The sequence below is a fragment of the Phocoena sinus genome, chromosome 15 (assembly GCF_008692025.1).
Source record: "Phocoena sinus isolate mPhoSin1 chromosome 15, mPhoSin1.pri, whole genome shotgun sequence".
In the NCBI taxonomy this organism is placed as follows: domain Eukaryota; kingdom Metazoa; phylum Chordata; class Mammalia; order Artiodactyla; family Phocoenidae; genus Phocoena; species Phocoena sinus.
In genome coordinates, this window is record NC_045777.1 from 23,488,345 (window position 1) to 23,504,652 (window position 16,308).

The 16,308-nt window shown below is 44.3% G+C and overlaps 1 protein-coding gene across 3 annotated transcripts in view; it reads right to left on the minus strand.

Annotated features, from left to right (window-relative positions):
* Positions 1 to 16,308, minus strand: part of PHF20 (PHD finger protein 20) — a 135,659-nt gene that overhangs the window by 32,869 nt on the left and 86,482 nt on the right. For all 3 annotated transcript variants that reach the window (XM_032604835.1, XM_032604833.1, XM_032604834.1), the window contains one exon: positions 10,683 to 10,961. In XM_032604835.1, coding sequence (XP_032460726.1) covers positions 10,683 to 10,961 — 279 coding nt within the window. The remainder of the gene's footprint in view (positions 1 to 10,682; positions 10,962 to 16,308) is intronic.

A 16,308-nucleotide genomic window follows, 5' to 3' on the forward strand; every position in this document is an offset into this window, starting at 1 on the left:
AATCCCATGCCCCTTATCACAGTCATAGGCTTAGACAATCTGAGCCTGGGGCAACTGGTTCATAAGGCAGGGACAGGAATGGAGTAATCCAACCCGAACTCGGGACTCTGGTCCAAAGTTTATTAAAATCTTACTTTCTTGTTAGATTTGAATGAAGCAACATGGAGTCTTAAATGATACTGGCTTCCATCCTCTGACCACAAGGGTTTAACCTGAAAACAGCACTGAGAGGTGAGACGATAAGACAACCAACAGGCCTGGAGCAGTATACCTCCCATGGACTTCCCTATTACGTGAACTAACACATCCCCTTTATTGTGGAATCAAACTGAATTGGGTTTCCTGTTACTTGTAACTAAAAGCATCCCAAGTGCTGCAGCTGGTCAGAAATATGGTCATATTAAGCTTTAAAGAGTCCACTCCTGAGGCTTCAATTAGAGGAGTAAGCACTGAGGATAAAAAGAAGAGAGATTCTAGGAAATTGTTCTACAGAAACCTGTGTTCTCTCAACACAGAGGGAAGAGAGAAAGCATTCATAGGCTCACCCTGGCTTCTGGCTGAAGACTGTAAAGTTACATGTGGCCATAGGTGACAGAGCTCATAGGGAGAACTGCCCAGCAGGGACTAAGCTAACCCAGGCGAGTCCCTGAGGAACAGGGGCAGACAAGGTGACAACAGGCAGAACTCACTCCCTCGTTCGGACTACTCATGTGCACAGAAGTCTCCTACAGGGAGGCACTCCTATTCCCCACTTCAAGGCCCAGGGCCCAGGGCCAGGGCATCCTTCCATGGAATCCTAAAAGACAGCAGAGCCTAAAAGTGAGAGTACGTGTTCTGCAACTAGATTCAAATTGTGGCTCCACTACATGCTAGATGTGTCTATACTGGTTCAAGTTAATCCACTTCATCAGCATCTCAGTTTCTAATCCATAAAGTCATCACAATAGTACCTGCTTCATAGGGTTTTTTTTGAGGATTACACAAGATAATACAAGTAAAGAACTTGGAACAGTGCCCGGCACAAAATTAGCTGTTGTTATCTCGCCTGCGATACTCTCTCCCTGGAAGGTGGTACTTGTCTGTGGTCAGCTCTCTCTCTGAACAGCTTGACCAATTGTTCCATGACCCACAGGACAGACACTTGGCTACAGAGCTTCTTCCTGAATGCCCAGACTTGGCTGGACAAAGAGCAACTTCCTGTCAGGGCTCTGGATCAGAGAGCAGCTTGTCGCCTGAGGAGGGCGAGGCTTTTCCAGATGGCCACTCGTCCTCTCCTCAGGCTGCAGGTGCCCATCAGGAGAAATACCAGAGCCCTTCTTGCTCCCTCTATACAGCCTGCTCCCTATTTCTCCCTCGGATCACTATGTTATGATAGCAGAAGGACATCAGACTGCTGCTTCCAGGGGAGAAGAGGAAAAAAAATGACACCACCCTCCCCTATGGGAGAACTGCTTGTACACCACAGAGCACTGCCACGTGCCAGGGACAAGCAGTGACCAGAGTCTGTTCTGACCTGTACAAGGGGAGGGCAACTCAAGGGCAGAGCAGGTGTGGGTATGCTCTTGGAGGGATTTTCACCACCTATCAGAGGAAATGGTCTCATGGCCTAACACCATCATTTCACTTTGTGTTTCTTTATTTTTTTTTAATATTTATTTATTTATTTGGTTGCACCGAGTCTTAGTTGCAGCTCTCGGGCTCCTCAGCTGCAGCATGTGGGCTCCTTAGTTGCAGCTTGCCAGCTCCTTAGTTGCAGCATGTGGGCTCCTCAGTTGCAGCTCACCAGCTCCTTAGTTGTGGCATGTATGTGGGATCTAGTTCCCTGACCAGGGATTGAACCCGGGCCCCCTGCACTGGGAGCGTGGAGTCTTAACCACTGCACCACCAGGGAAGTCCCTCACCTTGTCTATCTTTCCAGCCTCATCTCCAATTAGTCCCCCACCATGGATCCCACCCAGACACTGGCCCAAAGGGGCCCTCCAATAAACCCCTCCCTCAAGCCCTGCCTTTTTCTACCTTGGCTCATATGGCAGAGACTGCCATGCAGTCTCCAATACCCACTTCTCCCAAAGGGAAAAAAGTACACTTTCAAGCTTCCCCTGAGTGAGGTGTGGCCACGTACAGATGTTCTGGCATATGGGATATGAACAGAAGTGATGTGTGGCACTTCCGGGTTGTGCCCTTAAAGGAAAAAGGCATGCCTCGCCTTTCCCTTCGCAGCTGCGGAAAGACAGGCAAGGTGGTGAGCGATCTGGGTCCACACAGAGAGAGCAACACCTTGGGCTGGTGGGGCACTCAGGAGGAAGCTGGCCCTGGACACCTGCTCAGAGCCACAGCAGAGCCACTGTGGAGAGCCTGCAGTTTGACCAAAGACAGAAATAAACCTCTGTCTTAAGCCAGCTTCTTTGGTATTCTCTTTAAGGCACCATAATCTATATCCTAATTAAACTCCTATTTCTCCCTTCCCTTTAAGGGGAGAGGGCACGGTTCTGTGAGAAGGCCAGTCTAGAACCACAAGAAAAGATACAAAGAACTGCCCACTCTGGTGCTCCAAGGCTCCTTTCAGCCTAAAGCCAAGGTTTACCCAGAGTGAGAATACGAATGAAATGGATGTAACAATAGGTAATGAGCACAGGTGAGCCTCCCTTTGATCCTCAAATATTCTTTCTGCAGCAAACCTCTACTCAGGACTGAACTCACCTATGCAGAATCAAACACAAGCACCAAGGAAGCCTAAGCTCACCCCTGGAAGAGAATTTACTAAATGGATTCTGGTATTCTATGAAACCTCATTTGGAAAAGCAAATCTAAACTGACCTTCCAAATTAACTTCTGTGACTAAAGGCCTGGCTGAGCGAAAAGGAAACATCTGCAGGCCAGAGTCAGAAGGGGTACCTTAGGGACAGACAACCATGACAGTTTGTTCCTCTCAATGCCTCTGAACTTTGTTCTGCTTGTTCCCAGCATAGGGATCCCTTTCCTATTCCCCTGCCTTCTGGTTCACCCCCTACCTACCCTCACACTTTGAGGCCTAACTCAAATGTCACCTCCTCCTCTCGACATCCCAGCCCCTGCTCTTCAGGCAAAATCTGAATGTGTTCCCACAACACTTCACACATTCTTTACATAGAACTTAGTAGTCCTCACTGTAACTGTTTATGTGCTTTTCTCCCCACATGAAAGAGCCCTGCCTCATTCATACCTAGTCCTACATCATAATTTTGGAAAGGAGGAAATCAGATCTGTGAAGAGCTCAGATCACAAGTGAACAGTAGCAGAATTGCTACTAAGATAGAGTCTGTGGACTTCAGACCAGAACTGCTTCTCCTGCCTAACTTTGCCAGCAGGAAAATGGTTGGGGAGGATAGACCAAAAAATAAATCTCTGCAGAGCATTTTCTGGTCCTGCTGGACCAGAAGCCCCAGAAATCTCCATCTGAGAACTCTATTAGAACCCAAGTTCCCATAATCAGAGTACTTGGCATAAAGGGAGTACTTTTTTACAGTAATTGTCCCCAAATAACTGTCCCCAATTACAGTACAGTAATTGTGCTGTCCCAAGCAGCACACATTCTGTAATATTTTGATTTTCACTTAAGCACAGCGTCAAGTTCACACTGCCTGTGAACTAGGACACAAGCTGCCTGGTGTCAGAGTCTCACCTTGAAACATCTCCCCACTTGAACTCCCCCCACTGTCTGAAATTCCACCCCTAAAGATAAGAGCTTTCTTAGAAGCTGAGGTGAAAACTAGATGTGCTGAGAGAACAGATGATCTGTTTAGCTGGTTTTATTCTTTCAAATCTTAAGAAATTTAGTCATCAGGTTAGTCAAGCACGCAGCAAATCCATGAGGAAACGGGAGACTCTGATGTGAAAAAAGTGAGGGCAATGCCTGGAACAGGGGGTGCCTTCTGGAGGGCTGCGGCCTATGGAATATGCTGAATATGCCTCTGTGTTTGCTCTCACTGATATCCAGCGATGTGATGAAGGCTGAACATGTCTACTGACCCCACTTCACAGATGGTGAGAACTGAGGCTCCTGCTGGTTAGTGGCAGAGGCAGGACGAGTGGCCAGGTTTTTAATTTCCCAGCTAGAGCACAGCAAGATGAATGGTCTAGTTTGCTTCAGCCTGGGAACTGCTGGCAATCTCAGCAATCAGGCCCGGGAGAGCTGTGAAAGGGTCTGTGTGGTCTGTGTCCACCTGACATGGGGGCGTAGGGGTAGGGGGGATATGTCCCTTCCTGGCTGCACAAACCTGCTCTCCATCTGAGAGGGTACAGGAATGACCAGGCTATACCCCAACATGGGTGAGAGGCCTGTGCGGTACACTAAGCCACCAAATTGACCGGTTTTACAAAGGACCAGCAGGGGGGTAACAAGTTAAAACACAGGGATTTAAAATACCCTTCTGTTCCCCCTAAAGCATTTTGTAATTGTCCACCCCTGCCAGCCTGGCGAGTATTCCCATAGCAGATCTTGTTATTTTAAAACCTGTCAGGCAAATTTCCCCAATTCACCAAGGGACTTCCAAACCCCAGTGAAAGGGATCCTTCTGCATTGAAAGAGAATTTTAGAAATCCCATGTCGGTATATTGGTATGAGACCCAAATGTAGTACATAAAAATAGAAAATCACTCACTCAGGTTTCTTCATTTTATCAACATGGCAACACCTTGTCTATCGGTTTTGCAGCTTACCAGAGGTCAGATGAGTTTAGAACTCAGCTCTCTGACTGCCTGGGTTAATGTTTTCACTAAGATAAAGACCTAGTATTTATTAAGAGTTTACTGTAGGCCAGACATTGTGCTAAGCATTTTACATTAGGTCATTTAATGTAACAAAGTTCTGAGGTAGGTACGTATCCCCATTTCACAGATGGAGAAACTGAAGCTCACAGTTCTTTGCCCAAGGTCACAGAGGAAGCAAGCGGTGGAGGCTAGATTCAAATTCAGGTGTACTGACTCCAAGCCTGCTCATATTACTCAACACAAATCAAGACCCTCAAGTGTAGTTAATCAGGAATTCCAAAACCAAACAAGAGGTCCGCACACCCTCTTGTGCAGGAACACCCACCCTGTACTCAGGGCAAGGTGCCTCCTCGGACAATTACCATGATTATCCGTTATAATCACCATTCGGATAAGGAAACAGAACCCCAGCACCCCAGGAGTCTCCTTCCTGCCCCACTTTCAGTCATTCATCCACCTACCCCCAAGGATAACCACTGTACTGACCCCAAACCTAACAGACTCATTCTAATCTGTTTTTGAACCTTATATACATATCTACCATATCATATATATGAGTTTATGTTAGCTCCGTTGGCTCAACATTATATTTGTGAGATGTTGGTGGGTATAGCTGTAGCTCATTCACTCACTGCTGTATAGTATTCCACTGTATCAAGACACCACAATTTATTTACTCGGTTTATTCTTCACACATTTATTTACTGTGAATAAACACTTGAGCTGTTTCCAATTTAGGGCTCTTAAGAAGAGTGCTGCTTTGAACATGTGTGCACATTTCAAAATAATTTTAAATGCCTAACATAAAGACCTTCCCAGCATTTTTGGGGGGGCAAGTAGTTTAACCTCCATGTTACATACTAGAAGATGAGGGATTTAATCAATACCACAGAACTTTGAGTGGCAGAGCTGGGTCTCAAACTCAGACCTTCAGGCTCCCCGACCACTGCTCCTTCCTTCCTTCCACCACAGCACTGAAAAGGGAAGGAGGAGGGGAGGGTGCAGACTAAAGTCAGAGGTCAGCTGACCAGAGCCAACCAGCAAGCCAGGCCAATCTGTAGAGAGAGGGGCTCAGAGAGAACCGTCCTCAGAGCAGACCAAACCCCTCACATCACGGTTTCCTCTCTCAGGCTGTCCGAGAATGGCGCTGCGGTGGGAGCCCAGCAGAAACAGGGGAGGTTTGTAACAATTACGACTCTCATCTAAAAAGTACAAAACAAACGTTTTTCTCCTTGAGGAAAAACAAGGAGATAATCACTTCAAATTCCTAAGACTAGGCAAACTTATGTCAGATAATACCAAAAGCTGGTGGGGATATAGACAAATCACAGAGCTGACAGGAATGTTGAAGTCAGAACCACCATTTTCAAGTACATTCTGGTACATTAACTAAAACCCTTCCATCTAGCAATTCCTCGTCTAGGTAAATACTCAAAAGAAATGATCACGCACAGGGGATGTGTACACAGGCAGTCCCTGAAGCATCATCTACAAAAGTAAAAAACTAGAAACCTCATGACCCTGAGTAGGAAGGGGTTAAAGAAACTCTGGCATACTTAACTATTGTTTAAAAAAAAAAAGTTACACCTAGAAGGGCGGATGGGCGTGCCCAAAACCCCACAATACAAACACCAGCTGAAGAATCAACGAGATCCACCTACAGGTTTCAACCGGGATGAAGACGAACATAATGCTAAACAAAAAGCAGCAAGTTCCAAAAGACTAAGTATAATATGATACTATTTATACATATTTTTAAAAGTCATAAAATACTCTATCATTTACCAATATAAATGTTAATAACACTCGAAAATACTATATGGAGAGGAGGGATAAATTGGGAGACTGGGACTGACATATACATACTACTTTATATAAAACAGATAACTAATAAGGACCTACTGTGTAGCACAGGGAACTCTACTCAATACTCTGTAATGGTCTATATGGGGAAAGAATCTAAAGAAGAGTGGATATATGTATATGTATAACTGAGTCACTTTACTGTACAGCAGAAACTAACACAACATTGTAAATCAACTATACTCCAGTAAGAATTTTTTTAAAATACTATACATTATTTCTCAACATATATGCATGTATTTGGGAAAGCATAAAGGGAAAGAAAGGAAAAGCAATTCAGGGGGTTTGTACCTCATCCTAGTGCTTTGTTTCCCTTAAAAAAAAACTGAAGGAAATATGGCAAAATGTTAACATTTTTAAGTGTAGGTGGGGGTTAGATGCATACACGTTTGCTATATATAATCCTGTGTACTTTTCTATATATTTAAAATATTCCAGAAGTTTTAAAATAAAAGACTAAAGTCACTACAATATTTTTTACCTATCAGATTAGCAAAAATTTTAAATTTGATAATACTGATAAGATTGTAAAGAAACTGGTGTGCATAACCAGTTGGTGGGAGATTACAAACTGGTACAAGCTCTTTGAAGGGTGATTTGGCATCATCTATCAGAAATTGAAATATGCATACCCTTTCCCCAAGCAAATCCCGCCTCCAGGAACTTATCGCATGAATTTATTCATACACAAGAGCAAACTAATCTTCAGGAAGGTTTACTTTGCTTTAGCACTTGGTAAGAGTGAAAAAATGAGTGAATCATAATTTTCTGTAGGAAAATGTTTAAAGTCCAGTACACCCATACAACGAAATAATGGCCACTGTCAAAATGAGGTAGAGCCACATATCTATGCTGACATGAAATGAGGGCCAAGGTATCTTTAATGAAAAAGGCAAGCTGCATATGATACCAACTGTATAAAAAGATATTTTCTATTAGACATATAAGAAATGTGCAGTTTGGATACGCACAGAAAATATCTGAAAAGTTATAAAAGAGTTTGTTAAAAATAGGTATATCTGCAAGGGAGGGAGGGCTACCAGTGGGAGGGAGGCTTTTCCCCTTAGTATTCTTTTGTATGGATTTTACTGCAATCATACGTCACTTTTATATTGGGGGGGGCGTGTACAAAAACTACAGATTCTAAACTTAGAGCCACTGAATTGGAATGCTGTAAAGCTGGGTCCAATAAATCTGTTTTGGTTTTTTTGGGTTTTTTTGCGGTACGCGGGCCTCTCACTGTTGTGGCCTCTCCCGTTGCAGAGCATAGGCTCCGGACGCGCAGGCTCAGCGGCCATGGCTCACGGGCCCAGCTGCTCCGCGGCATGTGGGATCTTCCCGGACCGGGGCACGAACCCGCGTCCCCTGCATCGGCAGGCGGACTCTCAACCACTGCGCCACCAGGGAAGCCCAAATCTGTACTTTTAACAAGTCATCCAGTGACTCCCAGGCAGCTGAGTTGGCCACTGCTCCAGGTGAGACCTGGGCCAGGTGACACATGGAGGGGAGGAAAGGATCTCATTGACAGGTCTCTCTCAAGTTCTCAGAAATAAGCTTGCCCCCAGAATGAACCATGTATTCAATGGCAGAGAGATATAAGCTTATCTAAAGGACACAGAATGGCCACCAAAGCCAGTGGGACTGGCCAGTAAGACATTATTAACATCCCTAAGGAATCAGCGGCCCTAATAAAACAAGCACTGCCCAGGCAAGAGGACGCTCCCATCTAACAACTGAGCCTGTCCTTTCTTCTTTGTGCCAGGAATACCCACAACCAAGAGCACCAGGCAGAATGAGACCTAGGTTTCCTTTTTACTCTCCAGAAGGGAGGCATTCGATAAACAGTCGTTGAATGAACAAGTCAATCTATCTTAGCCTGAGGCACTTCTAACTCCAGTGCTCTGCTCCAATGCTCAATAAACAAGGTCTAAGCTAGACAGAGGAGTTTTGATAGCTGTTGGCTTCGTTTTAAATAAATAACTGGCACCTGGCATTAAGCATCATTTACTGCTATCTGATTCAGACCACCCGGCTTTGAGAGATATCCATCCACTGGTGGGTACCTGAGCAGGACTCTGGTGAAGTCACTAAGGTGGAGAGTGCTGCCACGTCCTGCAGCCCACATGGGGAGCCCCTCCTGGGTGACTACTGGCCAGCTGGCCTTCCTCAGGCAGCTCCTTTTAGCTCAATACTTGGGCTCACAAAGTGCACAGCTAGACTGCATACAGCTAGTCTACAGCTAGTAATCGAGCTGCGTGGGCCAATTCTGTGGCCACCAGATATGCAGCTACCAGCACCTGAAATGTGGTTAGTCTGAACTGAAATGTTCCATAAATGTAAAACACATACTGGATTTTTTAAAAATTTATTTTATTTGTTTATTTTTGGCTGCGTTGGGTCTTTGTTGCTGTGGGTGGGCTTTCTCTAGTTGTGGTGAGCAGGGGCTACTCTTCGCTGCAGTGCGTGGGCTTCTCATTGTGGTGGCTTCCCTTGTGGAGCAGGGGCTCTAGGCACATGGCCTACAGTAGTTGTGGCATGCGGGCTCAGTAGTTGTGGCTCACGGGTCCTAGAGCACAGGCTCAGTAGTTGTGGCGCACGGGCTTAGTTGCTCTGCAGCATGTGGGATCTTCCCGGGCCAGGGCTTGAACCCCTGTCCCCTGCATTGGCAGGTGGATTCTTAACCACTGTACTACCAGGGAAGTTCCACATACTGGATTTTAAAGGCTTAATACAAGAAAAAGAATACATAATAGCTTATTAAATAGTAATTTCTATGCTGATTACATGCTGAAATAATAGTATTTTGGATATTTTGAGTTAACAAAATTTATTAAAAGAAATTTCAGGGACTTCCCTGGTGGTCCAGTAGTAAAGAATCCACCTGCCAATGCAGGGGACGTGGGTTCGTTCCCTGGTTGGGGAACTAAGATCCCACATGCTGTGGGGCAACTAAGCCCACACGCCACAACCAGAGAGCCCATGTACTGCAACCACTGAGCCTGCGAGCTCCAGAGTCCACACACCACAACTAAAGAGAAGGCTGTGTGCCACAACGAAGATCCTGTGTGCTACAACTAAGACCCAACTCAGCCAAATAAATAAATATTAAAAAAGAAAAAAAGAAAGAAGTTTCACCTGTTTCTTTTTACATTTTAAAATGTGGCTAGAAGAAAAAATTACAGGCTGACTCACATTATATTTCTAATGGATAATGCAGCACATATGACTAAGAAACTGCCACTTGACACATTATGTCTTCACAGCCTGGCTAAGAACTGACCTCTCACAGGGTCAGAGATCACCTTAGTCTGCATGGCCCTGACCTGCTGTCTGAAACCCAACTCTGTACTCCCTTGGGAACACTGTCAGATGTCCCAGGAGTTCCATATACCATCTAATGCCTATGTATTTTAACAGAGAAGTTCAAGCCAAAAAATATATAGTGATGTTACAATTTCAGGTAAAACGAAGCTGGGAAGCTTGTAGAATTTACTGGAAACTCATTAATTATTCTGAAACTCCCAAGGAACATGTAATTCTTCAATTTCTGTAAGTTTTAGAATAAAACGTTAACATGAGATTTTATGGTAACCCTTACTACCACCACTGTAGTTTCTATGTAAAATAAACAGTGTTGTCAGAAAATATCTTCGGTTGCAATTATGACAAAATTGGACCCAGAAGGAGAATCCCACATCACCTCTTAGTTCTTCTGTCCTGTTAGCAGGGATGGGATGACTGCACCCATGCTGTTCTGAGCACTGGTTCTCCTGCTGGCTTCTAACAGAGCTCCCTTTCCTTGATTGTTCCCACTCCATACCAAGAGTACCAAGACCTTCAGAGGCTAAGTGACTTTGTCAAGGGTCAACTTGAGCAGCAAGAGGTGGAGGTAAGAATAAGAGTCAGGCATTTCTACTTCCTCCAAGAAGGCTGCAACTCCACAAGGCAATTCCTGAGGATCGCTTGTCATTTTCAATTTAGAGGGATTCAACTGGACCAGACCAACCTAACACCCGCTTTCTGTGTCAGCCCTTCGTGGTACAGATACAACCCAGAACCAAAATGCTTACTTGGGGAACTGGCCGAGACCCGCTTCCTGGTCAGGCTCTCCTGGCTGGCCTTGTCTGAAGCTGAAGAGCCCCTCGTCTGGACATGCCTCTTTCCTGAGTTCTCCTCTGGCTCTGGTGGCTTCTCCATTCCGTGGAAATACTTCATGTGATAGTGCAACAGTTTGGCTTTGCGGAAAAATTTTAAACAATCCACAACCTTGCACCTAAACTTGTGATCTAGGTCGACAGCTGGTGCTTTAGATGTCACAAAATCATCTGTTTTCTTACAAGTATTTGTTACTGAAAAAAAAAACAAACACAAAGATCCCTCATGCTTATTCGAACTATTACAATACATGCGTTAACACAACACATGGCAACAGAGAGTGAGAGCGCAGCATGCATATGTAGACGGAGACATCAATGACTACTGCTGTTTGAAAGAATGGTGTAACTTCAGGGTAAATAACAGAGACTCAACTGTGATTCATCTTTTGAAAGAAGAGATCAACTTTTTTTTTTCTTTTTTAAAGCAGCCACACAAGTTCTCAGGGTTTCAGAAGAACAAGGGAAAATCCTAAAAAAAAAAAAAAAATCAGGGATCCAACCTAACACTTGTTATTCATAGGTTGAACCAGATTCAGACTTTCTACCATCCCGATACCTTTGTGTAGACAAGACTAGAGAATATTCTGGTGGGATCTCTTTATGAAACTGAAAGGATCTTACAATGGTTTTTGCACAAGGAGAGTAACTATTACAAAGCTTTTAGTACTGCGCTTTTGAGATTTCACTACCGTGTACTCTGATCAAGAAGATTCAGAAAAGAGGAGGAAAAAAAGACAACCAACTGAATGGAGCTGGAAGGCATGTGGAAAACTTGGAGAACTCAATGATCAAATTCAAAGAGACAAAAAAAAGTCTGACACCCTCTCCCCAAACCAAATAAACTGAAGGCAATGGTCTGTCATGAATCAATGACAAAAAGTAATGCTGTCACAAGGAATTCATGAGTGTTAGAAACTCAGTTTATTGAAGACTCCCTTCACAATGCCCTCACCCTAATGAGAGCAATCACCATAAACTCAAATCACTCCTACTCTACAGATTAAGTCACCCAGGAATATCCTGAATGGACAGAACTTTCTTGACTGAATCAAATATTTCCTAAATGCAATGACACAATTTCCATTAGAAGTGAATAGCATGCTGAACTTTTGGTAAATATTATGATTATTTTTTCAAGTACCATTCCATAATCAGAAGGAATTAAAAAAATTATTAAGCTCAATCTGAATCATCCTCTACATTTCAAAATCAGCACTAGGGTATGATTATAAAACTGGTAGGCTTGGGACTTCTCTGGTGGCACAGTGGTTAAGAATCCACCTGCCAATGCAGGGGACGTGGGTTCCAGCCCTGGTCTGGGAAGATCCCACATACCGCAGAGCAACTAAGTCTGTGCGCCACAACTACTGAGCCTGCGCTCTAGAGACAATGAGCCACAACTACTGAGCCCCACACGCCTAGAGCCCGTGCTCCGCAAGAGGAGAAGCCACTGCAATGAGAAGGCTGCACACCACAACGAAGAGTAGCCTCCACTCGCTGCAGTGAGAGAAAGCCTGCATGCAGCAACGAAGATCCAACGCAGCTATACATACATACATACATACATACATACATAAAACTGGTAGGCTTGATAATCTGACAGATTCTGTTACATAGGCATTTAAACAAGTAACAAATTATATACACATACACATCCCAAAGCATAATGCCTTAAATCACTTTCTATCCATGACAAGAGACATAACAAAGAGGTTCAAATCAGATACAGTTAAGAAAAAGTAACATGAAATGAAATGGAATACATACTTCTCACGCAAATAGTTGTACAGGAAAAACAAAAAAGTCAGTGAAGAAATTCAAAATTCAAACCTCCAATACATCCTAAAATTCTTCCTTAAAATACAAACAGTTTCTGTGGAACTTCCTCCCCTTCGGTCTATTAAGTTGAACCATACGAATTTGCCGTTTTTGTAGATTAGATATTGGCCATTTCATATGGTCGAAACTAACAGTTCCCTTTCCATCTGACACTGTTTCAAAAAATCACTGCAGAAAACTCCACTTACCACTGTGTGAAGAAAGCTAAGGTCCGAGGAGGTCAGAGAGCATCAACCCTGCCTACTATCACCTGAAGACCTCAGCAGTCAAGTTCAGCTACAGTAAACTCAGCCATCCTTTGGCTTGTGTTTGAAGCCCTGTTTGTGATCAACTTATTTATAATAGAAAAGAAGAATGCCAAAATACAAATACCTTTGAATTAAAAAAAAAAGTTAAAAATGAGAACTTTGAACCAATTCCATGAAGAACTGCCACTCTTTCTATTGAAAACCTTTGCACCCTTGTGTACACACACGGGCCATTTGCATAAGGCAAAGACAGGGTGGTGGTTAAAAGTGTGGGCTCTGCAGCTGGACAGCCTGGTTCAAATCCTAGCTCCTCTAATTACTCCTCCTGCCTCCTCAGTTTCCTCATGTGCAGAGTGGAGATAGTAATAACAGTAACTACTTCACTGAGGTGTAAGAATTAAATGAATTATGTGCAAAGATTCTAGAAAAACATCTGGCACATAATAAGTGTTCGATAAATATCAGCTCTTATTACTATATAGTTATCATTTTGTTCAATATCCTGGGATAAACCAGAATGGAAAAGAATATTTAGGCGTCGGGAAGCGCCGAGAAAAAGGCCTGTGGGCCACCGGGGGACTCCTATCTTCATGGAGTTAAAGTCTTCCCGTCTGAGAAGCAGGCACCCAATCCCGCGCAGGCCCAGCACGTGGACGCCGTAACTGTGCATTTCGGCTTCCCTCCTGCACCCGAGGAGCCCCTGGCCCTGGAAGGGGCCGGGGCGGGCACACTTGCCGACTCCGGGTGTCATCTCTGCCCAGACTGAGGGGGCACGGGGCCCCCAGGAGAGGGCGCCCGGCTCGGCCTGTCGAGTGCCGGGCAGGCTTCTTAGAGAAGAAACCTTCGAGCTGAGGCCTGAGGGATGAGTAGTAGTTCTTATGCCCCAGGGAGTGACGTGGGGTGGGAGAACCTAAGTCTCGGATTTTAGGAGCTTTGTACGCCACCACACTGAGCTCAGAGGAGTTTGCACCTGCCTTATTGTTGTAGTGACCCTATTGTTAATGGGCTGGAGACTTTAAAGACGTTTCAAGTGTATCCAGGGTGCTGACAAGACAATGAAGACATCTGGATTTGAGAGTATGGCCCCGCGTGTGTAGCAGTCACCTTGACTGGGTGTGTAGGGGGCGGGGATAGGGGGATGACCCTGTGGCCACCATCCTGGCAGGAAGGGTGGGGTCCTGGAAGCTGAGATACCTTGCCTGGCTGGAGAGGAATATCCTGGTAGGAAGCGAATCCCCAGAGTTTGAGATGGGAAGAGAGAGGGCAGAGTCAAGGACAACACTAGTGCCAAGATTAGGTGCCTGGGCTGTAGCTTGAGGGGTTCTGTCAATGAGACTTAGCCTGAGACTACATTGGGTCTTTGTTTTCAGATAATAGTTTTCCTTTTAATAAAGACCAGTAGAAGTTTAAAGAAAGAATATTTAGAAAAGAATGTATATATATTATTTCAAATATAAAATAATCTTGATAAACAGGCTTATGTCATTTATGGAATGTGGCAAGAGACAGATACTGGGTTGGCCAAAAGTTTCGTTCGGTTTTTTCTGTAAGATGGCTCTAGTTGCACTTGTCTTTAACTTCATACGAAACGATTTTGCTAGATTGTATGTGACAGCTGTCATATCAGCATGCATTAAACAAAAAACCTTAACAAAACTGATGAATTTTTGTGTAGCCATTTTTAATACTGAAGATGGAAAAAAAAGCAACATTTTCAGCGTATTATGCTTTATTATTTCAATAAGGGTAAAAACTCAACTAAAACGCAAAAGAAGATTTGTACAGTGTATGGAGAAGGTGTTGTGACTGATCGAACGTGTCAAAAGTGGTTTGCGTGGGGCTTCCCTGGTGGCGCAGTGGTTGAGAGTCCACCTGCCGATACAGGAGACACGGGTTTGTGCCCCGGTCCGGGAAGATCCCACATGCCATGGAGCGGCTAGGACCATGAGCCATGGCCGCTGAGCCTGCGCGTCCGGAGTCTGTGCTCCGCAACGGGAGAGGCCACAACAGTGAGAGGCCCGCATACCGCAAAAAAAAAAAAGTGGTTTGCGAAGTTTCATGCTAGAGATTTCTCGCTATATGATGCTCCACGGTAAGGCAAACCAGTTGAAATGAGGTTGACAATGATCAAATCTAGACATTAATTGAGAACAATCGATGTTATACCATGAGGGAGATAGCCGAGATACTCAAAAGATCCAAATCAAGCGCTGGAAATCATTTGCACCAGCTTGGTTATGTTCATCGCTTTGATGTTTGGGTTCCACATAAGTTAAGCAAAAAATACCTTCTTGACAGTATTTCTGCATGCGATTCTCTACTTAAATATAATGGAAACGTTTTGTTTTTAAAACAAATTGTGATGGGCAATGAAAAGTGGATACTGTACAACAGCAGCCCCCAACCTTTTTGGCACCAGGGACTGGATTCCTGGAAGACAATTTTTCCACAGACCTGGGGTGGGGGGTGGGGGGTGATGGTTCAGGCAGTAATGGGGGCAGCAGATAAAGCTTTGCTCGCTTGCCCGCCACTCACCTCCTGATGTGTGGTCCAGTTCCTAACAGGCCTCGGACCAGTACCAGTCTGCGGCCCGGGAATTGGGGCCCCCTACTATACAATAATGGGGAACAGAAGAGACCATGGGGCAAGCAAAATGAACCACCACCAACCACACCAAAGGCCGGTCTTCATCCAAAGAAGGTGATGTGTATATGGTGGGATTGGAAAGGAGTCCTCTATTATGAGTTCCTGCTGGAAAACCAAACGATTAACTACAACAAGTACTGCCCCCAATTAGACAAACTGAAAGCAGCACTCAACGAAAAGCATCCAGAATTAGTCAACAAAAAATGCATAATCTTCCATCAGGATAATGCAAGATCACCTGTTTCTTTGATGACCGGGCAAAAACTTACAGCTTGGCTGGGAAGTTCTGATTCATCCACCATATTCATCAGACACTGCACCTTCAGATTTCCATTATGGTCTTTACAAAATTCTCTTAATGGAAAAATTCCCTGGAAGACTGTAAAAGGCACCTGGAACAGTTCTTTGCTCAAAAAGATAAAAAGTTTGGGGAAGATGGAATTATGAAGTTGCCTGAAAAGTGGCAGAAGGTAGTGGAACATAAGGGTGAGTATGTTGTTCAATAAAGTTCTTGGTGAAAATGAAAAATGTGTCTTTTATTTTTGCTTAAAAACGAAAGGCACTTTTTTGCCAACCCAATATTATAATTATCAACCAGAGTGAAACATTCCTTTGACCAGCCCTCATAAGCTCTGGCTGGGAGACACATCACTCTGTAAGCATTCAGTTTTGTCTACATCCTACTAGAAATGTGAAATCCAAAACCAACCACAAGATTCCTGGCATGGCCATTCAGTGGGATTACTACCCCCACCTTTCAGGACATCTTACTTTCACTAATTCAGCCTCGCCAAAATTTTTTAAAA